The sequence below is a fragment of the Carassius gibelio genome, chromosome A5 (assembly GCF_023724105.1).
Source record: "Carassius gibelio isolate Cgi1373 ecotype wild population from Czech Republic chromosome A5, carGib1.2-hapl.c, whole genome shotgun sequence".
Lineage (NCBI taxonomy): Eukaryota > Metazoa > Chordata > Actinopteri > Cypriniformes > Cyprinidae > Carassius > Carassius gibelio.
In genome coordinates, this window is record NC_068375.1 from 26,074,765 (window position 1) to 26,101,082 (window position 26,318).

The following is a 26,318-nucleotide window of genomic DNA, read 5'->3' on the forward strand; positions in this document are numbered from 1 at the left end:
TAACTATCGAATAACAGCAATATAACTCTGAAAACAAAGCCAAAGCATTGGCAAATCCAGCACCTTTTTTTCTCAGAAGCAGCCACTTCAACAGCCTCATAACTTATAAACAAAACTCAAAATTTAACCTGTATACAGCGTGAGCTAGACCACGGAAAGCCGAAACGGACATGTGCATTACCTATCGCGTTTGAAAACTCGTTTAAAAACACGCAACCGAGACTATTATAAGTTATTATTAGAACCGTAAGATTTAGAAATTCTAAACATACACTGATCTGAGCTAACTTATTCAGCTCAGTTCACAGTCACTGAGTTACCGACAAACAACAAAATGAAGATAAAGACTTTTTGAAAAAATGATAGAGTTTGGATATGTCTTTGGTATGTTACACGCGTTTGAGCGCGCGCAGATAGTGTAGGCGAGTGACTTTGGCTGAAGGGACACGCATCAGGCGCTCGCGCATTCGTGGATCAGACCTCACAGAGGAGCAGCGGAGCACTGATTTCTTGGATTTCTATTTAGCATCTCGAGTTTGCGCAAATCAATTACCAGCAGCCATTTCTAGTAAATGAACTCGCTGTTTGTCGTTCTGTAACGGAGGATCTACCTAAGACCTAAAAGCATGCCACATTTTCTCCGATATACCTAATGGACAAAAATAATTAAAATGCTAGAAATATCGGTGATTGGAATGCTTCAACATATTCTGATTTGTACAACTAGAGACCGATCGACTACCTGTAGGATTGCATCAAGCGCGTGAGGGAGGCGGTGATGCCCAGGAGGTAATGCGCATTAGGATAATGTGACACAATTCGGGTTTTTTGCACTCGAACGAAGGTTTTTGTGCGCATCGTGCAGATTTGTAGACGGTGAATATAAGCTAATGGAACCACCGTAATCTCAAGGAGAGCTGATCACACGTTGTTTTTGAACAGGCGTTGGGATGCTCCACGTTTATCCTTCAAACCCAGTTGAAGATGTACAGAACAGGGGAACATTTCCAGCAATATACGCGCACCTGTACCATAAAAGCTCCGTCTGAATGGCATTACTTGAATGTTTGAATTCTTGAAATCAAATGGCAATAGGTTTTGCACCTGATGTTAAGCAATCCGCAGTCGATCGAATGAATGATCATTCCATGCATCAGTGTGCAGAGTGACTAATCGCACTTGGACCACAATAAGACGGGATGGAGAAGAATCAGACACACGTTTTGATTATTGGTATTGGGCTATCAGAAAGCGCTCTGTAGTAAAGTTGCAGCGGTCGAACTACAGGTGCTATATGAAGAACAGGTCACAAGCGTTAATTTGCCCTCGCAGAAATGCCAGTGCGTGCTGTGACTTCCAGGTTCATGTACAGGGGACTTTGCTCAATTCCAGATATCCTCTCCTACAGGACTCCCGTCAGCCTCCCCGAGGATGAAGTGGAAGGTAAGTGATATTTCATTGTGAGTTAAAGAGAGACGTTATCATTGGCGATAGTGCTGCCGGTACTTTGTGAATGTAGATTTCAGCACCACGGAGAGCGCCCTGCTGCAGCCTCTACTGTCCGCTATGAAGAAATTGCTTGTTTTTTTCCCTATACACTATTTACAAAGGTCGACAAATAATGGTCGAAAAAAACAACAACAAAAAAACAATCGCCTTCAGATTAAATCTATAGTGGAGTTCAAGCTTACAATATGAACTGTGAAGGTGAGCTTTCATATCTAAATTAATATTACATAAAAAAAAAAAACAACTAAAAACTAAATCAAAGACACATTTAAAAAACACATGTAATTTACATTCATTGTTAATAACTTTAATAGATGCTTGCACCATATTCAACAGTCTTTAAACATTTATTAATATTATTATTATTATTATTTTGTGGAACTACATAAATTACATGCCATAATTTAGTTGATTGATTGATTAATTGAATGAATGATGTTATGCATACTGTTTCTGTGCAGTCTTTCCAATATGTGTGTACGTTCATGTGATAAACGGACCTAGCTGACACTGATTCAGTTCCTGAGAGATAAAGGCCTAACTCTTAATTACATAGTGATGTTGGGAATTTTTTTGAGTAAAAGTGTACCCCCTTAGTGAAGTGAAGTGACGTGAATCCAAGTTTATACACACACACACACACACACACACACACACACACATATATATATATATATATATATATATATATATATATATATACACACACACACACACACACACAAACATATATAAATATGGCTTGGCATATTAAAATTTCCTTGTGACACTTATTAATCACTTTTAATGACAGTTATTAATAATGTTTTATTTGATTGTCTCCTGATATTTTAAGGGCAATAAATCATGGCACTTATTTATCCACAAAGTGGTCCAACTTTCCCATCAAGCATACTGATATAGATAATGTTGTCATGTTTAACATTACAAATGTTTGCAGGGTTGTATGTTGTCACATGGCGATGTATCTTGCTCATCTGTAGAGATCCGTGAAGCCTTTAAGGTGTTTGATCGTGATGGGAATGGATTCATCTCAAAACAGGAGCTAGGAGTGGCCATGCGGTCTCTTGGTTACATGCCAAATGAAGTGGAGCTGGAGGTGATCATTCAGAGACTGGACATGGATGGTATATCAGCCCTCACCTGTTAATCTGTGTGATATTGTCTAGATATTAATTTGTCTCGTTTTGATTGCATCTAAGCCCTGCTATGGGAACATTTATCAGAGAGGTATGGTGGAATTGCAAATTCAATATAAAACAACTGCAACAGCAAAACAATTCAATATTGTGATGGTTATTGTGAATCATTGAACAAAGGACCGATGTTCCTGATAACGATTCAGAAGATTAGAGTCGGGCTGTTCTGCTCGATCAGCGTAAGATTACAATCTCCCACAAGAAAAGGTTACATTGAAGCCGGCCTGTGTTTTGGTATCTTTTATTTTGCAGGTGACGGTCAGGTGGATTTTGAAGAGTTTGTGGCACTTCTCGGACCAAAACTGTCTTCAGCCGGTATGCCTGACAGATTTCACGGAGCCGAGTTTGACTCCATATTCTGGAAGGTGAGAAGGTTTTCTTTAAAATAATCTCAATTATTTCCCCCCATAGTCTCAATGATTAGTTCTACATGGATTCAGCTTTAATTTGTCCCATTGTTTTGGGACTCCCTGTGATTACTGGTGGAAAAGAAGATTATTCATATATTATTCACACTCTGCAATTAACTTGCTGACATTTCTTTTATAGTAGTAGCACTGAATTAAAATTTATGTTGAAAGTGCTGTTTCAGTCCATTAGAAGGCAGTATTCTCTTAAATGTGGTATTTAGTATAACTCATCTGTGCATTAGCGGCTAATCATTTATAGCAGTTATATCATCATTTTCAGGGATATAAGGCATTTTGAATATTGTTCCTTTCATGAAAAGGTCAGTATTACTCTCCATTCTCCTTGTGTCATTAGTGTGACATGCAAAAGCTGACTGTGGATGAGCTGAAGAGACTCCTGTATGACACCTTCTGTGACCATTTGACTATGAAAGACATCGAGAACATCATCATGACTGAGGAGAGTCACTTAAACAGTCCCGAGTGCCAAGTAGATATTGACAGTAAGTCTTCATACACTAACAGTTCTCAACAGCAAAGCAAAAGACGATAACAAAATTGTGACAAACATGATACATTGACCTTGGCTGTTTGTCTCTAGGATATTTGCTCCCTGTGTGTGCCCACGCATCCGTTTCATTATGAAGTGCCCGGGCTTTATCGTGTCAATCAAAATTGTCTGTCAACTCCATTAAAAACCCAAGACACAGAGGCCATTGCTGCAGTGTAGAAAATGGTCTATTTTTAGCTGAAACATATTCTGTTGATAGTCCCGGGGAAATAAAAGAGCTCATGAATCTGTTTGAAGCAGTGGGGAATGTATCTGCAATACTGATGAGCACTTGAATACATCGTACTCTTTGGTAGAAAATAGCTTTTTACTGAATACCAGCCACCGGCAAGTTTTTATTCCCTTTTGTAAGAAGCTTATAAACAGTGGGCCTCATTTATTAAACAAATGTACGGCAGACAATTGGGCGTAGTCGCTTTAACGCAAAAACTTGTAATTTATCAATATGGACGTGAGCAGTGGTTACGTTAAAATCTCACGTCTGGTCTCAGATCATGTACGCAAGTTTTTGAGTTAACTGAACTTGTTTGAAGCATAAAAAACGGTGGAGAATTGTAGAATGGCAGAATTTTGTTCATTTTCATTTTCCTGACTGTCAAACAAAGCTCATTAGTCGATTGTTAACCAGTAAGATTTAAGGTTTAATCCATCTGCTCGCACAAGCGCCTCAAGCACAGACTAGCAACAATGGTTCTCAGCCATTCATCATCAAACTAAAATGCAGTCAACCAAACATGAAGTTACACTGTTTATTTTAAAAGGGCTGCTGTGAAATCAGCATACAGCCCCCAAACAAACATTTTGATGACAGTAGACATAACCTCTGTTCACAGGTGTTGCGCACAGACAGAAGCCTAATGATAAACTACTTTCGTGCTCTTCCCAATATTGTGACAAACACCATATTTAAAAGATAGAATTTGAAGGAAACTCTAAGATATGAGCATTTTATTTTCAAAATGTTTTGTTATTGATGCGGTGAGTCAGACAGCTATTTACGCTGAAAAAAACAAATCTGTTTTTTAAATAAAAAGATAGGCTATAAACATAAAATATATATATATATATTTAAAATATATGCTTACAAATGTTTAGGAAATATGTTTTAATTTATATTTTATTTTATTTATAGTTTAATATACAATTTTTTAACTAGGGTATTTATTTGTCATTCTTGTTCTGTTCTTAATACCGTATTTTTTTATTTTTTTATTTTTTGGTAGAGTGGGGAACTACATAGGCCGTTTATATTTACCAGTATTTTAATAAACATAAAAATGACAAATTAATTTAGCCCAATTGTTTGCAATTACAAGGTTTATGGGTTTTCAGATCAATCTCTCTTTAATTAGATTACTTCACATTTGAATCACACCTGAACTCTGTCATAAATTGATCTGTGCGCAAGGATTTGCACTCGTTTCTATATTTGATAAATGAGGTCCAATGTGTTTAATTGAAGCAAAAAAATAATAATAATAATTAAATAAAAAACAATAAAACACACTTGAGGAGAAAATTAAGAAATGTAATGTTTTTTTTTTTTTTTTTTTCAAAAGACAGGCGTTTGTTTCATTATTGACAGGTTGACACCACTATAATAGAGAGATATAGTCATCTATAGATCAGTGGTTGACACTCACTTGTCGCCATCTACTGGTGAAACTATGTAACCTGCAGAAAGAGTCACTGAAAAGTCTCTGCTAAAAAAACAGACTGAAACGCATAAAAACAGACAAATTAAAGGCAGATTACACCTTTAACTTGATTCAAGTGCAATGCGATTTGATTTTGCTTTATTGTACACTTTATGACTCGTTTTCTTAATTTTTTTTTTTTATTAATTTATAAATGAAATTATTAAAAGGGGCAGAAAAAATAGACATACACATCTGAATTACATTAGTGCACGAAAAACATGTATTAGACCCGGAAATGACGTATCTCTCTCTCTCTCTCTATAGCCTACTGTATATAAAGTACATTCTATATTATTATATAAAGTATAATAGTATACACTATAATATAATATAATATTGTATTTTATTGTAGTTATTATATCCAAGTTGTCTGGATGGAACGCAGCATTAGGTTAACATCAATAAAACATCGTTTACTAGAGCCATTCTAGGTAACATTTCAGCACTCTACAAACGGATAGCGACTCCCACAGCTACGTGCTTTACGTGCATTGTTGGGAAACGCGCGTGAAACAAACACGAACGATCGCAAAATTACTCGAAGAAAACGCTCTTAAGCGCTAAGATCAATCGTTATCGGGAAACCCGGCCCAGATTTGAGAACTGATGTTGTATGAATATGTATATTCGAAAAATACAGCACCTACAATAACCTCTCTTTAATTTTCTTCTTTTTTTTCTCCCTAAAAGCAAGTCCCATGCAACAAGTCAAGCACACCTGTGTGCGCAAGAGCTTGATTTGTGCCTTCGCCATTGCATTCATCATCAGCGTCATGCTCATCGCAGCCAATCAGATGCTTCGAAGAGGAATGAAATAGACAGTTCCGTTTCTAAGACAACTCATGACTGATAAAGGGAAACAAGATAAAAATGCAACAAAAAAAAGCCCACTCATTTTACTAGTTTATATTGGTCACAGTCTTACAAAAACACCAAAGGCTGCACTTTCGTTCTACTATAAACCCGAGGTAAAGAGAGACTGTTGTTAGACAGACAAAAGAACAATTTAGCCCAAAACAACATAGTTTAAAAGAGTCATTGTACTATATTAAGGATCATTCTCCAATAAAATATTACATTTGTTTAGGCTTATGTTACAAAGTAGAATTTTGTTGTATAGTTGTAATCCACTTTATATCAAAATCATGTCAGGGTGTTTATATAACATGACACAATGACATTGACAAAACAATTTACCCATTTTGTAACAACGTTGTGTGACTGGGTCATGTATGTTACACAGTTTTAGGTCCAGTAGATCCAAGATTTATTTCACCAAGATTTTCTCAAACATCACCGGTTTAACCTTTGGGGATATTCGTGGATACAGAATGAGAAAAAGGGAATAAACCAAATTTTCAACACCAAGTGTAAGTCATCATGAGTAGTTAGACTTAGAGCAATTCAAAAAGAAAATGAATGTACTAGAAATGTACCAGAAATAAACTTGATTGAACTAGAGTATAAATTTGGTGACAATCCAAAGTGTTATTGACTCTAACCTGTGCAATTGTCTTTTGTTAACTTGCAAAAACATTATTTCTTCCAGTCTTGACTCTCAGGATTGTTTGTTGTCAGGTCTTTTATTAAATTATCTGCTGGTTGTGTGAGGAAAAAGTATTGTGGAAAATGCCTGAATATTACAGGCTATACGTATAGTGTGCCATGTGAGGCTAAATGTTTTTGTCGATATCCTGCAATATAATTGTTTTGAGTGTTATTACATATGATTACATATTTGCATGAAATGTTTCCTAGCATTTCAATAACATCAGTGTTGTCAGTGAATAATCAGTCTGTATCAATATTATCATTATTTTCTTTAACAACTTGTGGATTTCATTTGTTCTGGGGTATTGTGATCTGTATAATGGTAAATTCTTAGTTTTCAAGTCATGACATTATAACTGTCTCTCATCGTTTACTTTTAACCAAGTTTGTGTCCACATGATCCTTGTCCACTAGAAAACTACAGCTCAAGTAGAAAATTTTCATTGCTTTTAAACCAACTGTATGTAACTTTTCTTTTTACCTTGAAATATGGGTTTTAGAATCATTTCTTTTAAACTCTTCTCTCCAAGGTCTGTTCTACTGAGCAGGTACGAATTTCTGTGAAAACGGCGGATTGCTTTACAAATGGCATGTTTACAGCTTTCAAGTTTGATTAGGACAGTGAATTCCACTCACGTAACTGCAGGAGGCTCTAAAGTTGCACATATACACAAAATTACACACAGTTTACACACAAAGTTTATGTATTCATAGCATGACTCAAAGGGAATGAACCAGTGCATGTTATTCAGAAGTATTATTTTGAAGCTAATCGTAACAAGCAATATTTGGCTTATGCACACTCTGAAATAAATGTATGCATCCAGCATCTAGCTGTAATTTATGCATTTGTCAGTAATCTCAGTGCCTAAACAGTAAATTGGGTGTTGTTGTTCTGTGTGACACTTAACTGATACAAATAGGTGTTCATTAACATTTCTCTGACTTAATTTGGAAAAACAATAATGTACGTTAAGTCTGTTATGACTAAGTAATTAAATGGATCTGCAGCTGCTGCATATGACTGTAATGACAGTGTTGCATTGGTTTTATGAAGCTGTAGAGTGAAACATATCAATTTACAAGATCAGACTTTTTTTCATTGTTATCATGGAAGGTATGTCTGTTACTTGTAGTCAGTAAAGTCCAACATTCTGACTTCTGATCATGAAGGTAAATGCTGACATGATGACGTTTTTTTTGCAGTTGCGTGCATTTGTAATTTTCTGACATGTTGTATTGTGTATTGTCAAGGTCAGCCTCTTGTTAAAATATGCAATCTATGCTTATTTAATGACAATTTACTGTGAATTAAAGTTACGGTTTATATATCTATACCTATATCTATACAAATTGAGATATACTGATTTCAGGACATCAGAAACATATCATGCTCTCGATTTCCAAAGCTCAAGCATGTGATCTGCTGTGCAAATTGTTTTTACACACTAATAGGGGTATTATTGTTTAACATGGCAATATGTTTTTTTCATTCAGAGTAATAAATGGATAAAACTCCTAGGATTATATAAAAATTTGTTTTATTTTTGTATTTTTCCAATATTTCTTTATATAAATTCATCTAATAACACATGGAAATATTACAGCACATTTACTTAAATTACATCTATTACATTCAAACGGCTGATACACGTTGGCAGTTACAAATTAGCTCACTTAATCATATTAATGTAGTGATGTAACACTAATATAAGCAACTGATGTATGTAACTTTATATTGCATCAATGTAGCCCTAGAAAACGACCTTGAATCTATGATGTGCCAACATGTGCTGGTGTTACAATTAATTGTACCATGTGAACAAATGAAATAAAACAGTGGTGCTTCTTCTTTGGTCTTTCTCCTTGTAATTTTGTTAGTTTACAAATACACATATTACTACAGTAAGCAGCATTTCAAAAAAGGATGCTGGTCTGGCTAAATTTCCACACAAGAATGCATATAAAGTAAATGCTTTGGTGGAATGGGTCTTCAAGCTATACAAGTTCATTGCATTTTTTCACCATGCATCTCAACTTGTAATGCTTTACAGTCTGATACAATGTGCGTATTGTTCTCCCTTTTAGAAATAGTTTAATCCAAAAAGGAAAATTATCAGAAAATTTACTCACCCTCAAGCCTTTCAAGATGTAGATGAGTTTTTTTCTTCATCTGGTCATATTTGGAGAAATTTTGCATTACTCGCTCATCAATGTTTTGCACTTATTCACTGCAGAGGATCTAATGGTAAGAAAGTGATGGAATACATTTGGAGAAGTTACATTACAAGGAAGAAATGATCTACATCTTGAAAGCCTGAGAGGCTTAAAAAGGCTTAGTAGTGATAATAGTAGCATGGTCTTTAAAAAAACTTTTATAAATTACATTTTAACCCCATTCATTGTGTCACTCTCCAACCACCAGTTGTTGGGGGATGAATATATGGAGGAAGATATGGAATAGACAGCAAATATGGAGGTAGCTCAATGTTTTCAGCACATTCTTCCTCTTCAGTCTTTAAAACTCTGAAAATAAAAGGAGTAACAGGTCACATCTGAGCTCAAGAGCATGTGTGAATGGTGAACCTGTATGCTGATGATTATGCAAATGACACAGCTGTAGGCTGCAGGCATCTCATTTTAATGTGTGTCAGGGTGACCTCTAAAACAAGATTTTCATGCATTTTGAATTCCCTGAAACACACTTGCACCTAAGCAGCTGAAATTCTACATCCCTTAAGTTAAGCAACATATTCAATCATAACATCAATTTGGGTGTTTTAGACAAAAAAGTCTATCTGAAATCGGTATAATACTAAACCCCAAACAATGGGTAACATAAGCACCAACATTCATGGTAGATTGCAAATTGTGAGTTCCCATGTGAGTAAGAAAAGTGATCAATTGTCAACATCAAAGTCAAAATAATTAGTAACTAAACCCATCTTAGAGAATGAAACACTTATTAGAAACATTTTAGCCTTATTCTGTGCAGTATCCTGCATTAAGTACCTTCCTGATGTCAAAGCAGCCAGTTTCTTCTCTCCTCTGGAGAGCCATTCATCAATGCAGCGCTCATTAGATGATCCATCTTGGTCAGGGTCTTCCTTCTGCCGCTTTTCATCTGACTGACAGGAAATTGCCACAATGTGCTCCGTCTAACAAACTGTGAAAGTTTCTAAATGAACGCCAAAAGACCTCATCCTCAGTATTAAACTTGCCTTCTCAGTGAACTATGACTTAAAGCTCAATAGCTTCCTCTAATTCCTCACCTGTCTGGAGAAACTTTCTGCATGGCTCCTTGTCCGCTCTTCATTTAAAATTGTGGCAGCGTCTGATTTTTTTCTCTCTCTCTCAAATGAATTGTTTAATAGACTCCTGCTGCTCTGTGAAGTTTTCTCTTATTACCTCTGAAGATGTCAAAGCAGGCTTTTTTTGCCCGGTGATGTGTTTCTTTCTGTTATGCAGGTTGTTTTGAAAACCGCGGTCACAGAAGGCGCAGTGATGCCTCTTCCCGACTGCTCTCTACACTTTTAAAAACTCTAATTAAGTAAAAATGTATGTCAACGTTAATTTTAGAACCGTCTTCGATTAAAGACACTAGTTATAATTTCGGTGCGTAGTTCAATATGGAGACGTCACACGGCTGCGCAGACTCTGAATTAAGTGACGTACAGCTCCCTCTAGCGACACCTTACAACCTCTACAGTCCATGTTTACACCTCGTTTACATTTGAGACCGAAACTTGTTTTGAGCTGTCAACAATTCTTGGTGTATTTTACACAGAGTTATCAATTATAAATGTACAGATTGTTTTGATTTCACGTTTAAATGTTTGTGTCTGTGTCAGAAAAGCTCCTGAAAAAGAATAATCTCAAAAAATATGTCATAATACATAACTACCCTCTTTTATAAATTTAATTTTACATTTACATTTAGGCTAATCATTTAGCAGACGCTTTTAGCTACACATGAGGAGAACAACAGAAGCAATCAGAGAGCAACAGTAAATGTGCTGTGACAAGTCTTACAGTCTAGCACAGTAGCCATGTCACTGAATGTTAATACTATGTATGTATAATGTATATTATAATGTATTATTATTATTATTATTAATTATTATTATTATTATTATTATTATAAATAAATTAGAGTGAATAGAATAGAATAGAATAGGTAAGTGCTAGTAGCTATTAATTATTTTAAAATATTATATTTAAAAGGACAATTGCCATAATAATAATGATCATAATTAAAAACACAAGTTACAGTTGTGACACATATAACAAAACTATTATGTTCACTAACTAAAATAAACTTCAGTCCAAAAATATTCTTTACTGTGGAATGGCATGAAAAAAAAGATGCAAAGAATATAAACGTTGAACTTGATTGTGAAAAAAAAAGATACAAAGTGAATATAATGACTGTTTTTTTTACCCTGTGTATTCATAACTTTAAGCTTAAGCTATATATATATATATCTTTTATTGAAGGTAACATCGGGGACAAATGTGTAACCATCAATATAAGCTTAAGCTATATATTCCTACATAGAGTGGGAGAACTATGACGTCAGAATCCAGAAAAGTAATTTGCTACGGGTTCCTTCGAGATTTTCCCACAGTGTTTTATACTGTTTTTTTTTTTTTACATTTATAAAGATAAAATAAAGACTGTGGTAAACATAACTTGACGATACTTTGGCTTTTTGTTCTACAATGTAAACTACATGCATCCATACACAAAACAAGTTTTGTTCATTTTTGAAAACGTATGCAGTTTACATTGTAAAGTCCCAATTCGCATACTATCCGTCCTAAATAGTATGCAAAACTAGAATTAGTACGTCCCAAATCGTAGTATGTTAAAAATAGTATTCCAAAGATACCCGGATGGTCTACTATTTCCGGTTAGAATTCGAAGTGCAGATCAATGCACACTCTAAGTGCTAATATTGCCCACAACCCATTGCGTGCAGGAGAGAGGAGCTTTGCGATGGCTTTGCGGTGATGTAAACATGGCAGCCGGATGCAGCAGCAGAGATGCGCCCTCAGCTTTTAAGTGTGAGAATTCAAATGTTTAACCCTAATTAAAGATTATATTTTATTTCGTTACACACATTGCACATGAACGTCAGAAACAGCCGCCTCACAAACGACCTGCGTTTGGTTCTACGCCGCCGCCGCCCTGCTTCTTCACTCCTCAACTTGGTAGAAGAACACATTGTAAAATGTATTGTGAAAAAAAAACGATGAGAAAAAAAGATGGGAATAGTAAATAAAATTTTATTGGACATAAAGAATGAATGAAACATTAACAGTTGTGGTGTGCGTAACTAGGCAACCACGTTGTCGTTCACGTTGCATGACGTCATCGAAGTATGTCCCAGAACCATACTCTTTTGCTACACACTCAAATGTACTTTTTCCTCACAAAAAAGTACATACTTTTAGGTCGTAGTATAAGTAGGCGAATTGGGACTCGATGATCATGTTTACAAAATTTCGTGTGACATGTCCCTTTAATTGTAAAGTCCTCTCATAAGCTCCCACTCAGCAGGTGGCAGTAGTATTCTAGCTTTGCTATCATACCTTGCATATTAAATATGCGGCTCTGCATCGGTGCACTGAAACAGATGAAACAGCTCATGTGCTGGTGTGTGGCGACATAACACACTGAACGCAGACGAATCAGCTCGTCCATCTTTGGATCTGTTTCAATGTGATGCCCCTGAGGCCGACTCTAACTAGAGACTGAAATCTGCCCTCGGAGCACAGAAACTGTTCGTCCTGGTGAGGGACACTGGCCCCGATGGCCAAGAACACGCTGTCTTCGCGATTCAGAAAGGTGGACATTGATGAATTCGACGAGAATAAATTCGTGGACGACCACGATGAGGCTGCCGACCAGCAAGGACCCGATGCGGTGGAAATCGACAACCTCATCAGGCAATATCCTTTAATGTGAGCTCAGCGTTATTCGGGGTTGAGACGTGAACGTGAGCGCGTGCCTCTGTACTGTACTAGATGACGTGATGAATGTGTGGCTTTGTTTACAAGATTTTAACAGCGCGTAGTTTTGTATTCATTTGCTATAGTTTATAAGCTGCTATAACATGTATAATGGTTTCCACAAAGATGTTAAGCAGCAGCAGCATAATAGTACGTAATGTTTCTTGAACACCAGATCTGCATATTTGAATGAGTATAGTTCATGATTATAGGTGACTTTCCATAGAGCAAATTAACCTTTTTATACCCAAATGTTGCACAGTCAAAAAAAGCTAAAAAGTGGCCTCTATTCTTCGCCACAACTGTAAATGCTGAAATTACTCAATAAGACCCAAAAGAACAGTGCAATCAATAATTTAACTCTTTAGACTAGGCAGCTATGAGGGGGATAATGTAATGTAAGAGTCCTTTGAAATCTAACATTTCATCAGGTGTTTCAATAAGTTACTTATTCAAAATGGGACTGTTTCCTTCTGGTCACAATATTACATGTTTATGATTCCTTTGACTATGATTTTTTATGAGACCGTGCGATCATAATGTTATATAATTAGAATTCTGACATTTTAAATGTTTTTTATGGAGCTTTAACACAGAAATGTTCTTTTAGAGAAGTAAACTGGAATTAAACCGCTTGGTTCATGTGACTGTTTACAACAGCCACATAAAAATGAACTCAAGACAGTCTGTGCATTCATTTACAGTTGACAACTTTAAATAAAATATATGAGAAATAGGTGTTAGACCCTTAAAATAAAAATAATAAAACATTTTTATCACCAATGTGTTTTAGTGGGGGGGGGGGGGGTGCTCTTGCTGAGATCTAGAGCGGTCTGACATTTCATAAACATCATTCTGTCACAGTTTTCCAATAAGGTTAGACTGCGTTTATTGTAATAGGCATGTGAAGCGAACAGTCGTCTACATTGTCTCACTGTAATAAACCTGTTAAGGGGGTTGTGAATCCACACGCTATTGTCACGTTGCCATTCTCGTTTCCTTGTTCTCTATAGGCTGAGGTACAATGGTGTGATTGTCTCTGTGATCTTTCTATTTGTTTAGGATCTCCATGGTGCTAGTTATGCTCACAGGTGAAATATGCCTGAACATACACTCCTCTAGATTTTGGATGAAGAGTTGTTGCCAGTGACGTGATCATTCCACTGTCATTACTCTCTCTGCGTTGTGTTAAGGGTTGGGTTTTGGCCCTGGCAGGATGTGAAATGAAAATGTTTGACTTCCATATCGGAGGCCAGTCACCTCAGGACTTTCTACTCCTCTTTGTGCCCAGAGACCTCTGATTTGCATCAGGCTTCCTCTTCCTCTCTGCTCTACCATGTCCCCTGGTTTAGTATGTTCCTGCTGATGGTATCTGGAGTTGATTTGTTAGAGCATCTGAAGCCAGTGATACCAAATAAATGCTCACTACTTCACTCTTACATGCTACAAAAAGTTTCAAATTGGTTATACGCACTAATTAACCTTCCCTATGGACAGTAGTGTATCCTTTCTAATTTAATACGAGACCCTCAGGCTAGATGTGCAGCTTTTGAGTGTGAAGGTCTGTCCAGCTGTGATGGGCATCAGCATTTGACTTGTTTGGCTGCACTTCAGTTCAGTGGGGCAGAATGCAAAGAGCATGATCTAGCTGAACTTCAGTGTGTTATTATAGAACACTGAGCTGCACTGTGAAAAACAAGAGGTCCCACAGGAGCATTACTGGGTCCCTGTAGAGTGTGTTGATGTTTTGAAAGAATCCCTTGCAGTACATGCTTTTACCTCATTCATGAGATAGGGAGAAAATCGCTTTTTAATAATAATATTTATATGTACAACTATATATATATTATACATACATACATACACACACATACATACATACATACATACACACATATATATATATATATATATATATATATATATATATATATATATATATAATATTATAGGTTTGTAACGATACACAAACATGACATTTCGGTACGTACCTCGGTTTTGACGTTTTGATTCAGCAGAGAGAAAAACGAAACAATTATTTTTAATTAAACCGTGGTTTACTGAACAAGTTGCTCTTTCATTCAATAAATTGTTATAATTAAGAATTTCTTAGGGATAAAAATCTACCTCTGCTTATGCTCTGAACTAATGTGAGCCCGTTTACATTAGATCTACAGTAAGGTTACAGTTAACAGAGCCCATCCTTAAATTTTAAATGCTTTTTATTTTTAAATCTAAAAAGCAACTCCCAACTTGAAAAAAGGTATGCAAATATGAAAATTGCACATAATGATGTTTTTCAAATTAACTTCTAAATTATAAAAATTCTATTTGTTGTTAAAATATGTTCATTTACACTGCCTATCATAACTTGTTTCAAAGCAGATTGACTTAAACGTTAAATAATTAAGACAACACTAACAGTTAAGAGTAAAATTAATGTTTATAAAGTCTAATATATTCCCAAATGCTCTTAGACTTCGTTTCTCTGAACTAACAAGCTGTGGACACTGATGACTTCCTGAGGTAAAAGAAAGGCTACTTGATATTTTGTTTACAAGCTGTTTTACTGACTTCTTTCTGCGGTTGAATTGCTGATTGAGCAATGACATGAGGTTTGAGATGTTCATTCATGATTATTTCACGTTAAATCTAGTAGAAAAGAGGAAGAGATGATCGGGCTGCAATCTGAACCGAGGCATTTATAAAATGATCTGCCGCCACATCATTTGAATTTCCTGAAGAAGAAAAAAATGTGAAAGATGAGACCTTTTCTCATACCAAAAGTAACAATATATGTAACTGGAAGTTACAATGAAGTTTTGCTCGTGCAGTGGTTAAAAACAATGCTTTATATGTTCGGTATCTGAACCGAAAGACCCGTACCAAATTTTGGGGTATTTTTATGTGTTTTATATATTTTAAAATGTAATTCGTTTCTGTGATGCAAAGCTGATTTTCCAACAGCCATTTCTCCAGTCTTCACTGTCACACGATCCTTCAGAAATCATTTTCAGTGTGCTAAATTGGTGCTTAAGAAACCTTTCTCAATATTATCAGTGTGGAAAACAGTTGTTTAGTAGTTGTGCTGCTTAATATTTTTGTGGATACTGATATATTTTTGTTAGGATTCTTTGATAAGGTTCAAAAAGCAGCATTTATTTGAAATAGAAACCTTTTGTATCATTATAAATGTCTTTACTATCACTTTTGATAAACCTTAAAACATCCTCATTGAATAAAGCTAATGATTTCTTTAAAACAAACTCTATATAGATCTGTATGTGCTCTGTATAAATTCCCCAGAGTTGAACATTCATTGGAGCTTTTAAAATTCATGTTATGGTCCTTTCATGTTGTTTGTCGTGAATAAGCAATAAGGCAATTATGTTGTATTTTAAATAATATATTTTTACTTAGTTTCTGAAAAGCAGAGAGTGAAATTTCATCTTCATTCTGCAACTCAAATCCAGAAGTCCCTTATTACAGTGCCTTGAAAAAGAAAAAAATCGTTGGATATGTTATCCCAAACTTAAGTGGAACGTCCCCAGCACAGCATGAGAAAAGGACGCCTGGGGACAAGAAGTTCGGCATTTTCTAGAACACTAGGACGCTGTAGACGAGCGACTTGAGACTCAGTTTTCTCTGTTTTGCTTCTATGTCGAGGTCTTCTATTTTTAATATCGAGATCACAGCGTCTAAAATTTGAATACTTAGATTAAAAGTTGATATTAATGTCTCTTCTAAACCAGAGGCTGAAATGAATCTAATTGGGATAGCCACATCTCTCTCTCATTCAAAGCGTGTGACAGTTATTGGAGAACGCAGTGGAAAGCAGCTGCAGCGTTACCAAACAATCAATCATCCACGTTCCTAAGAGACTAGTCCCATCTGAAAGACTAATTTGTTCTGAGAAATTCCTTCTTGGGCTCGAGTGTGTGTGTGTGTGTATATGTCTGAGACAACTTCATCCGAAAAAGTGTATTCCTCCAAGTGCAAAGTTTAAAGCTTCCTTTTCAGTTTACTGTAGGTATGATAAGAGCTAGAGCTTTTAATGTCTTCCTTAACCAGCTCTAATGCACAGGGGACATGATGGGAGCCCTTCATATTGCTCTTAGGAACCCTCCAATCAACAGCAAGAACCCAGCAATAAAGGTACAGGCTGCTTTAACCGGAGAACTTTTCAGAATGAAGCATATGGGGCGCAGACTGCTCAAGTTCACCTTTTCTGTCTGTCTTTCTCTCAGGAAAGAGCCCAGGCTGCGGTATTAAGGGTTCTGACATCATTTAAGGGCAGCGATATAGAGCCTGCTGTTAAATCTCTCGACAAGAATGGAGTCGATCTCCTCATGAAGTACATCTACAAAGGCTTCGAGAGGCCCACAGAAAATAGCAGTGCCATATTGCTGCAGTGGCATGAAAAGGTAAACCCAGGCTATCAAGAGTGAGGTGTAATGGTGCATTATTTAGTTTTACGAAGCCCACTGGATCGTACTCCTCTTTGGAGGGCCTTAAATAAGATAGAACGATTTTAATGGCAAATGTGGAACATGTTTTTCTTTCTTTTATTCCAGGCATTTGCCGTTGGAGGACTAGGCTCTATTGTTCGAGTTCTGACAGCCAGGAAGACCGTATGACTGCCTGACCGGACCTGAAAGAGTGACGCTAAGAGACGCCGAGGACACGAGGCAGGTTTGCCTGTTACTTAAAGGAAAGGAGAATAGACCATCGTTTTGAATGCTACTGTCTTGATGAAGAAAAATACTATGAACTGTAAACGTGAGAGAAACACACTCGAGGCACTCGTTTCAAACAGAAAAAAAATTTGCTTGTGTAAAAGTGAAGTAACATTCTTATGTCAGTATATCCTAAATGATTCTATGATATACTGGCATCTAAAAGCTTTCAATCCGACATGGTTACGGTGTGACATGGTGAATACAGCATACTGCATATTTAAGATCAAGTGAGTGTGAGCTAGTACATGTGAGGCTGTTATTGGATATGAGGTGTTTTCTGTGCTAAAAAAAAAAATAGATTTAATCAATGTTTTATTTTCTTATTTTATTTCACATCTTTGGTCCCATACTCTTATGTTTTTGTGCAGAGATTTAATAATGGAACCAGTGATGTACATACACCAAAGTGGTAGAGTGGGGATCATTGTAAAGTGCCTGCTACAATAAAGTAAACGGATCTCCTTTATGTCGTCATCTGTGTTCGATTCCTTTTTTTAATGCAGTATTTATGTAGAGTTGGAACCTGTTATTAAATGCCTCACCGGCGCTATACTGTACCACAGACATGTCTACCCTGTTTAACAGCTCTATCAGGACGGTGACCTACAGAAGCAGGAAGGGCAGGGTAATTAAGATAATACATATCAGGAAATGAAGATAAAGGGATCTTTATAGTAGTCTGAAGGATGTGCTACAGATAACTTCTATCATGCCAAGACCAGCTCCTCTGGGATATCATTGAAGGAACAGGGCGCTGTAATCTCACGGCTGGGCGGCACAAGAACCAGGAGCCGGATTCATCTAGAAATAGCAAATGTTTTTCACATTGGTGTATAACATGGATTGAATGAGTTTTTGAGTATATGAGGAGTTGGATGCACTGATATTTAAAAATCTGGCTGATAATTATTTGTATGTTATGGCTGATACTTAAAACTAAAATCAAGCAATTAAAACATTGCAACACTAAAATGGATACTGGATTTAAAAATTCTGAAATTTGATAAAGACTGCATTTAACAGTGTTTTTGTTTTTACGTTACAGCAAGTGTTCAAGATGACTGATAATTTAATATAAAAAGACAAAATGAACAGAGCAAATATCAAATTTTAAACTACACTAATAAATGGAAATATACTTTAAATATGTAAAATGTCATGCACCGCAAATCTTCATCACTTCTGTATACGGGCTATAAGTAAATAAAACAGATGAAGGAACGCCACAAATTAACCAAAACAGTCATAAACTTTTTTTTAATGTTCTTAAATAGCATTCTTAAAAACAAAAAGCTTGCATGTTTTGGTATCATCACATTTTTTCTGTATTCTTTTTTTCCCGCATTTAACAACGAACATCAAAGATAATTTGGCAACAGATAAGACAAAACAGTTTAGCGATTAAAAACACATGACAATTGGATAATGCACGTATGTTCGACTAGCAACTCTAGAACCCCTTAACTTATGAAGAAAGAGTATTCTGACCATTACATCACTTTTGAAAATGTTCCTTCCCACAACAGTAGGAACTGGTAGAAATCACCCGTACTACACCTTAGATCTGGCCCCATGTTTACAACAGGAAACAAATGCAGCTGATTTTCTTTGTGTTCCTTCCAATCATAGCCGCGAATGCACTTACAGGATGCATTCAAATGGAGCAGGAGTTACTAATTCGCATGCATCTACCACCGAAATGTGGGCAATCGGTAGGAAAACACTTTTGTTAAAATCATTTTTAAAAGGGTATTGCATTTCCCCCTAAATTTTAGGTTGGTAAGCTTCTGTTGTGGTACATTACATGTATAAATGCTTCAAGTCTGTATTCACCCCTGTGCTCTCAGCTAAATAGTGCGGTGTGAATACAGGACAGTCTGAGCAAGAACTTATAGATTCCTGAAAAGTTATACTTAAATACACATAGAAATACACATTAAACAAGGCAAAAACATTTGTCAGTCAAGGTCAGACAACTAGACAGAGAGGAAACAGTGACATCCACCATCTGTTTCCCTCTTCATCTCCATTCTCCATCCAGCCCTTCTCTTTTCGGCAAACTATAACAACACTGTTAAAAAAAGCTAGGCCATGAAACTATTTATGCCCACGAAAAGCACAGACAACACAGTTGTCTGCTTAATTTGGGCAGTGGATATTCCAAGCGAAGGTTTGGCAGTGATTTGTTCGTTAGCAAACTTCTCTCTTTTTATGCAAAACAATTATTCAATAAAATACACGAGGGGAAGCAGCTATGCTTGGGTGAAAACGTGCAAAACTATCAACTACAAACTCAACAGAGATGACAGTACGAGAATCGTTCGGGACATTGTGCTCTTCACATGCAAGAATCTTTTGGTCCCCTTCGAATGGCCACGATCAAGCCTGCAGTTCGGTTGGAAGAGTTGGTAAACGTAGAAAAATCGGTCACCATATATGGCATTTTCTAACACAGATCACAGATGGAGGAAATTATGAGCTATTTGCAAAGCATGACGTAACGGAATGATCAGACATGCCTCTTGCCAAAAGCGCAATAAATAACATCAGAATCAAACTTAAATAGTGCAAGTAAAGTGCAAGGCTATTATTGTAACTGTAATTAAAAACATGACGTAATGCAACGAACGAAACACTGATCACATCACGCAGTGCACTTGTCCTTGAGACAGAGGGACGCTCTTATGCCATGATCCTTGGAATGTCGAGCTGACTGCACTTGTGTGAAGCGGCGGGAGGGTGCGCAGTTGAGACAGTGGCATGGTCCATTCACAGATTAGACAAAACGGTCACATGCAGAGGGTCATCTTTTAACAGATCTGCCACCACGAACAACCCAGACAGACACACTTCTCTGCATCACATTGACTTCTTATAGAACTATACATATATTTATATATAGATATATACACAAATTTGTACTTATATACAGGAGTACGCCTGTACGTCTCTGTGACACTATAAAAGAGAACTCCGTTGGCTATTGGTGTCCTCAGCACACATGGAATAAGACATTAGGTTATTACATCAGCTATGCAAGTATGGGCTTACCACACTACCAAGGCATGCTAAAAAGAATCTCTTTTGAAGAAATGCTCTATAAAATGGAGATTCTGGTGTCAACATAGCGTTAATTAATTAACAACCGATTAGCTGATGACCAAAATAACTAGAAAGAGGCACAGCATGGTGGGCCTCCTTCGAAAGACCAGGCTAAAGTCTGCGAAACGCGTGTCGAAACGGAAAAGCAAACACGTTTTAATGAATGAAAACAAACCAAAAAAATCCAAGGCGGAGCAATTAAATGCAAACATGCAGCACGCTCCCTATGGAAAAAATTTGTAAACGTTGCAGAGGCAAAGTGTTGAGAAGGAAATCGAACGTCCTTCTCCAAAATGTGTTTTGCCAAAGCCGTAGGCTCATCTTTTTGGAAGAATCTCCCTGGAATTGCACCAATTCACATAAAAATAAATGTTTCCAGAGCTCCTTTCTTCTCAATCGTCATCTTGTGCTCTCTTATCACCTTCAGAAACGGCGATGGCTGCCTTCAAAAGGTCTGAACGCCTGTGTGCCTGCACTCGTACACCCATACGATACATGCATGTAGTACAATTTCCTGTATCTTGGGAGCAACGCTTTCGAATCTGCGCATGTGTGAAGCGCCTTAAAATCTAAAAATACATGTGATCTTGACAAATTGTAAATATCTGCCCACAAAGATAAGATATTTTCTCTTGAATAGTTATTAAACTATCTAGATCTAATGAGATTAGGTTAAACAACTAGCTTATTCAGAAGAAACTACCTACAACTTGTGTATGCGTGTGTATGGGCATGAGCGTGTGTGTAAATGTGTGTGTGCAGGTTGGCATTGTGCCACCATGTGGTCAATAGTTATCCAGCATGCCATCAGAGAAGAGGTTTTGCACGTCCAACATGGCCGCCAGCTCCAGCACATGCTTCTGTAGAAGGCTGCTCTCCACCATCTCCTGTTTCGGCAGCGGAGGATATGATTCTGGAAAACTCCTTGCTTCCTGGAACATGCACACAGAAACATATTCTCATCCAGCTGCTTGTCAGTCAATGGTCCTCAAACTGTGGAGTGTGTAGTGCCAGAAGGAGGTATACAAGATGACTGGAATTATTATTTTTTTAATTAAATTACAATTTTTCAATGTTTTACATCTATTTATAAGTTAAATACAGTTTAGAAACAGATGCAGCTTTGTATGTCTAATACTCCACTGTCTCCGATGTCTGAAATAATTATTATAGGATCGTGGGATACAAACAATGTTATTTTTATATTATTTGTATACTATAACAGTATTTATTAATATCTTGAAGTAGCTTTCATTTGTATATGTACAGTTTTAAAGTTTTTATACATTTTATGTGCTTTTGTAAAAAAAAAAAAGTATTTAGCTTTTTTTCTTTCTATTTTTTGGCCAAGGCAACATTTTTTTGTTTCATTTGTTTAAGGTTCTAATATTTATTTTTCATTTCAATTAATGAATTCTATAAAGCTTCATAGAAATAGCTGTAGTTTTAGTCAACACTACCAACACTGGTTATAAATGGCTGTTGATCAGTATAAGGGCTCACTCATTTTAGTCTACATATTATAAAAAATGATTGATAGATATGCATATTTACAAAAACAACAACAATATATTATTTTATATGATCTCAATAGAAATCCATTTTGAGCTTTCAATAAACAAATGGATTTAAAGCTCAGTTTTGAAAATAGTAGACTATAGATAAATGGAACTAGTCGTTTTTAAAAAGTTTAACGATACACCTCATATATGAATATATCTAATATTTATTTATTGCTGAATATGTATTCCTTTACAATCATGTGACACATATGGCTGTTATCAATAAACATTATCATTATTAAACCAAATAGTGTTTTTTCATAAACATGTATGATATTTATTTAGTTCAGTCTCACCCGGAAGAGCTTGTGTAATCGGAGCGTGGTGCAGCAGAACACGAAACGGATCATGAGGAGACGTAGAAATTCATCGCCATAAAACTGCAGATAGGCCTGATCTGGAAGACAGTCATCAGGAAAACTATGAAACGCATATCTTTTGCTTGGTCAAACACGTCACTGAAATATAAAAATGAATGTAAGGCATAAAAAAAAAGAGAAAGGGATGAAACATTTTGGCATTACCTATAGCTCGGGAGCTCGTGATCATCTGGCCAATGTCATGGAAAACCTTCCGCAGGAGTTCCTGGGCCTTTTCCCACAATCCATAGCGCATGCTGCTCAGTCCACACACAGACAGGAAGCCCATGAGGGGGTTGTAAAGGAAAAGAGTAAACAGACTCCCACGCTGACACTGGTCTGCAAGATAGAATTATCAATATAAATAACAGATGATCCTACTTCAAAGAAAAGAAAAACTAATGTTAACCAAATGTTTCCTATCTCCTAACACAATGGCAAATCAAAAGAGACCTTGCATGCTCTTTGGATACACCGTCGGAGAAAGCAGGCAGACAAGTGGTTGGCCAAACAGATTGGAGAAATTCTGTGGAAAGACAGGAAGAAGTCAACAAGCTACAGTTAAATGAAAAATCAGTTCTACTAGTACACCATGTCAATATGAACACAAGAGGGCACTCCATTACTGAACTAAGCAGCCAAATAAAGAAAATCAGTTATGGACCAAAAAAATTCAATCAGACTGTGAGTAAAAAGAAAAATGAATACAAGGTTTATTATTCTCATGTTTATTCTAGTCAAGAAGTCAGACAGGCTCGTTTACCGAGCAACCACATGGCTGCTTTTGAATAATGAAGGGCCTCATGAAGTCACCGAATACTGCAATAATGGAAGAAATGTGTGTGTGTGACAAAGACAGGGAGACGGAGGTGATGTCTCACCTTATAGGCTGTGCTGTTGGATGAGTCCACAATGATAAACAGAGGTTTCCTGGTGAAGGGGAAAAGGTCTCCTGGGTGGAGACTGAAAAAACACACATTTGCGCATACAAGCATGTTAAAATAACATCTCAGTGTCTCAGACATAGAGTTAGCACATTGAATGGATGTCAATGAAGGCTCACCAGTGCATCTCTTTTTGTGCCTGGCTTCTCTTCTGCGCCGTCTCGCCGTTTACCACATCTCGATTAGTATTGGTCAGGACACCTCCAAAGTCATAAGGTCCTATATAGAATAAAGAAATGGTGATGTTAAATAATAACGATAGGACAGATCTGTGGATCATTCATCCAAATGAAGCATCATGGGAGTCTAAATCTTCCTTTTGCACTGGGAATACAATTCTACGTGGATCAAACTTCTGTTTGCCCCGTTTTCAACACTACCGCTCAAAAATGACAGTAAAGACATTGATGTTACAAAATAATATTTAAAATGCGTTCTTTTGAACTTTCTTTTCATCAAAGAATCTTGAATAAATTTTTTTTTACAAAAATATTAAACAACAGATCGGTTATCAACACTGATAATAGAAATAATTGTTTTATTAAGCACCAAATCAGGATATTAGAAATGTTTCTGAAGGATCATGTGACACTGAAGAATGGAGTAATGATGCTGAAACTCAACTCTGCCATCGCAGGAATAAACTACATTTCAAAATATACCGAAATAGAATACTGATTATAATATTACTTACTATTGACAGAAAATACGTTGAAAATACGTTGAAAGATTAGATATTATCCTCTATGGAAAAGGCTGACAAGCATTTATTATTAGTCTGTTCATGCAGATAATACATAATATTAAACAAATCTTTGAATCCTTTAATTAATCGGCTGAGCAGTGTTTCTACAGTGCCCATATTTAGTAGATATTTATGTAAATATCTGGTGGTGTCAGAACAATAGTGAGCTAAAACACCCCGGCATACCTTCACTCTCTGAGCGTCCAGTAGGAAACACTCCGGTGGCAGAGAGATAAACCAGCAGGACACTATTGGCTGGCAGCTCCTAGCAATAAAACAAATCAGTCAAAGAACACAAAACTTTCATCAGAAAAATGGATCCATTAAATTGGCTAATTAAATCAGAACATTCACAATAGTACAAATGGTAAAGCAGTGTCTAATTATTAAGTTCAGTGGCACTCTAAGTGCTATGCAGCCAGAGCACCTCAGTAATGCCCTCGAGACACATTTCAAAATATAACAGGAGGTAGTATTCATCTTTTCAAATAGTGAAACACACACACACAGAACAGCTGATGACTGGAAATGGTTAAAAAAATGAAGCACAATGGGGAAAAAATGAAATGTTAAAAATGAACTGCTGCATGGCAAAAACAAAGTATCTGAGTCATATGTGCGTGTGGGTTTCCCTCACACTCTTGAGGTGCTACGCTACAGCAGAGTAGATAGTAACACTGCTACACACACACACACACACACTCACAAGAGGTGTCACTCGAGACAACAGAACCCAAACTAGCGCACGGAATAGACAACCAGAATGCAATAACTGTTCAGAAATAAAGCAGTTTTATTTATATTTGCCCTTTACAATCCAAAAGGATTTGTTTAGCTGTAGGTTTTACATTTTAGAAGAAGGAACATTGTCATTCTAGTGTGCATTTGTGTAATACAAGATATCTTTGGTGCGTTTTTGTTCCAGAGAAGCAGTACATTTTAAATAGGTGCACTGCTGTTCAAAAGTCTGGGTCAGTAAGATTTTTAAATTACTTTGAAATAGGACTGGGCGATATGGCAAAAATATCATATCACAATTGTAATTTGTTAAACAAAAAAAAAACGAATCTCGATTTGATCACGGTTCTTGAAGTTGTCTGAGCATTACAGCCAAATGGATTTCTCTATTATAAAGACAAAGCCTTTCAATGTAACAGAATATACAAAAGAATGGCAGAAATTTAGGCCAAAGTGGGTGAAGATAAAATAATTTCAGATTTTTATCTTTGTTATTAAAAAAAACTAAGAACAAAAATAAACATTACAAATACACGTTATACAAATAAAACAAACCGAGCTTTCTTTTCAGGTTCAATGTGTGTATTTAGCAAGAGCATTCAAGAAATATAATGAACAAATATAAAAATAAAACACTATATAAATTGATTCCTAAAGCAACTGTATTAAAGTTTTCAGTCACTGTTTCAAGAGCAGTGAGTGATTTTTCTCTGTGTTTTGTTGTTTTATTAACATTAAAAGGAATTGTTCACCCAACAATAAAAATTCTGTCATCATTCTGTCAAATCTGTCATAGGGTTTTATTTTTATACCATCATTTACTCCCTCACAATTTTCTTCTGTGTAACATAAATGCTATTTTGAAGAAGAACGTGGAAAGCCAAACAGTTGCTGGTCTCCGTTGACTTCCATAGTATTTTTTTCCTACTATCAAATTAAAAGTAGACCAGCAATTGTTTGGTTACCCACAGTCTTCAAAATATCTTCTTCTGTGTTCAGCACAAGAAGGAAATTAATACAGGTTTGGGGCAGCATGTGTGTGAGTAAATAATGACAGAAATTTAATTTTAGGATGGACTATTCTTTTAATGACAGTCAGCAGCATGTTCAGTGCTGTCCCTTTAAGTCCTGCACACATCTAATACACAGGTACCTATCTGTTTTTTCTCAACTG

General features: G+C 36.3%; 3 protein-coding genes and 1 long non-coding RNA gene across 8 annotated transcripts in view; 2 read left to right on the forward strand and 2 right to left on the reverse strand.

Moving 5' to 3' along the window:
• The first annotated feature begins 499 nt into the window (after positions 1 to 499).
• LOC128007671 (calcium-binding protein 7-like) lies at positions 500 to 8,792 on the forward strand. The gene is made up of 5 exons (XM_052592826.1): positions 500 to 1,443; positions 2,493 to 2,636; positions 2,961 to 3,073; positions 3,474 to 3,621; positions 6,080 to 8,792. Exons 1-5 carry the CDS (start codon positions 1,335 to 1,337, stop codon positions 6,205 to 6,207), a joined length of 642 nt encoding a protein of 213 aa, XP_052448786.1. The 5' UTR covers positions 500 to 1,334; the 3' UTR covers positions 6,208 to 8,792.
• Positions 6,412 to 10,628, reverse strand: LOC128007762 (uncharacterized). The gene is made up of 3 exons (XR_008179518.1): positions 10,213 to 10,628; positions 9,953 to 10,106; positions 6,412 to 9,466 (listed from the first exon to the last, which is right to left on the reverse strand). It is a non-coding gene; the product is annotated as an uncharacterized LOC128007762 (long non-coding RNA).
• A 1,925-nt stretch (positions 10,629 to 12,553) lies between these two features.
• On the forward strand, positions 12,554 to 18,160 carry LOC128007720 (actin-related protein 2/3 complex subunit 5-like protein). The gene is made up of 4 exons (XM_052592829.1): positions 12,554 to 12,895; positions 17,038 to 17,110; positions 17,203 to 17,379; positions 17,530 to 18,160. The coding sequence occupies exons 1-4, from the start codon at positions 12,756 to 12,758 to the stop codon at positions 17,590 to 17,592; spliced, it is 453 nt and encodes a 150-aa protein (XP_052448789.1). The 5' UTR covers positions 12,554 to 12,755; the 3' UTR covers positions 17,593 to 18,160.
• A 764-nt stretch (positions 18,161 to 18,924) lies between these two features.
• The window catches only part of LOC128007214 (protein SCAI), a 28,009-nt gene continuing 20,615 nt past the window's right edge, over positions 18,925 to 26,318 (reverse strand). For all 5 annotated transcript variants that reach the window (XM_052592792.1, XM_052592794.1, XM_052592791.1 and 2 more), the window contains 7 exons: positions 24,593 to 24,671; positions 23,781 to 23,880; positions 23,599 to 23,680; positions 23,171 to 23,243; positions 22,883 to 23,056; positions 22,655 to 22,755; positions 18,925 to 21,728 (listed from right to left, as the gene is read on the reverse strand). In XM_052592792.1, coding sequence (XP_052448752.1) covers positions 21,582 to 21,728; positions 22,655 to 22,755; positions 22,883 to 23,056; positions 23,171 to 23,243; positions 23,599 to 23,680; positions 23,781 to 23,880; positions 24,593 to 24,671 — 756 coding nt within the window. In that variant the 3' untranslated portion in view covers positions 18,925 to 21,581. The remainder of the gene's footprint in view (positions 21,729 to 22,654; positions 22,756 to 22,882; positions 23,057 to 23,170; positions 23,244 to 23,598; positions 23,681 to 23,780; positions 23,881 to 24,592; positions 24,672 to 26,318) is intronic.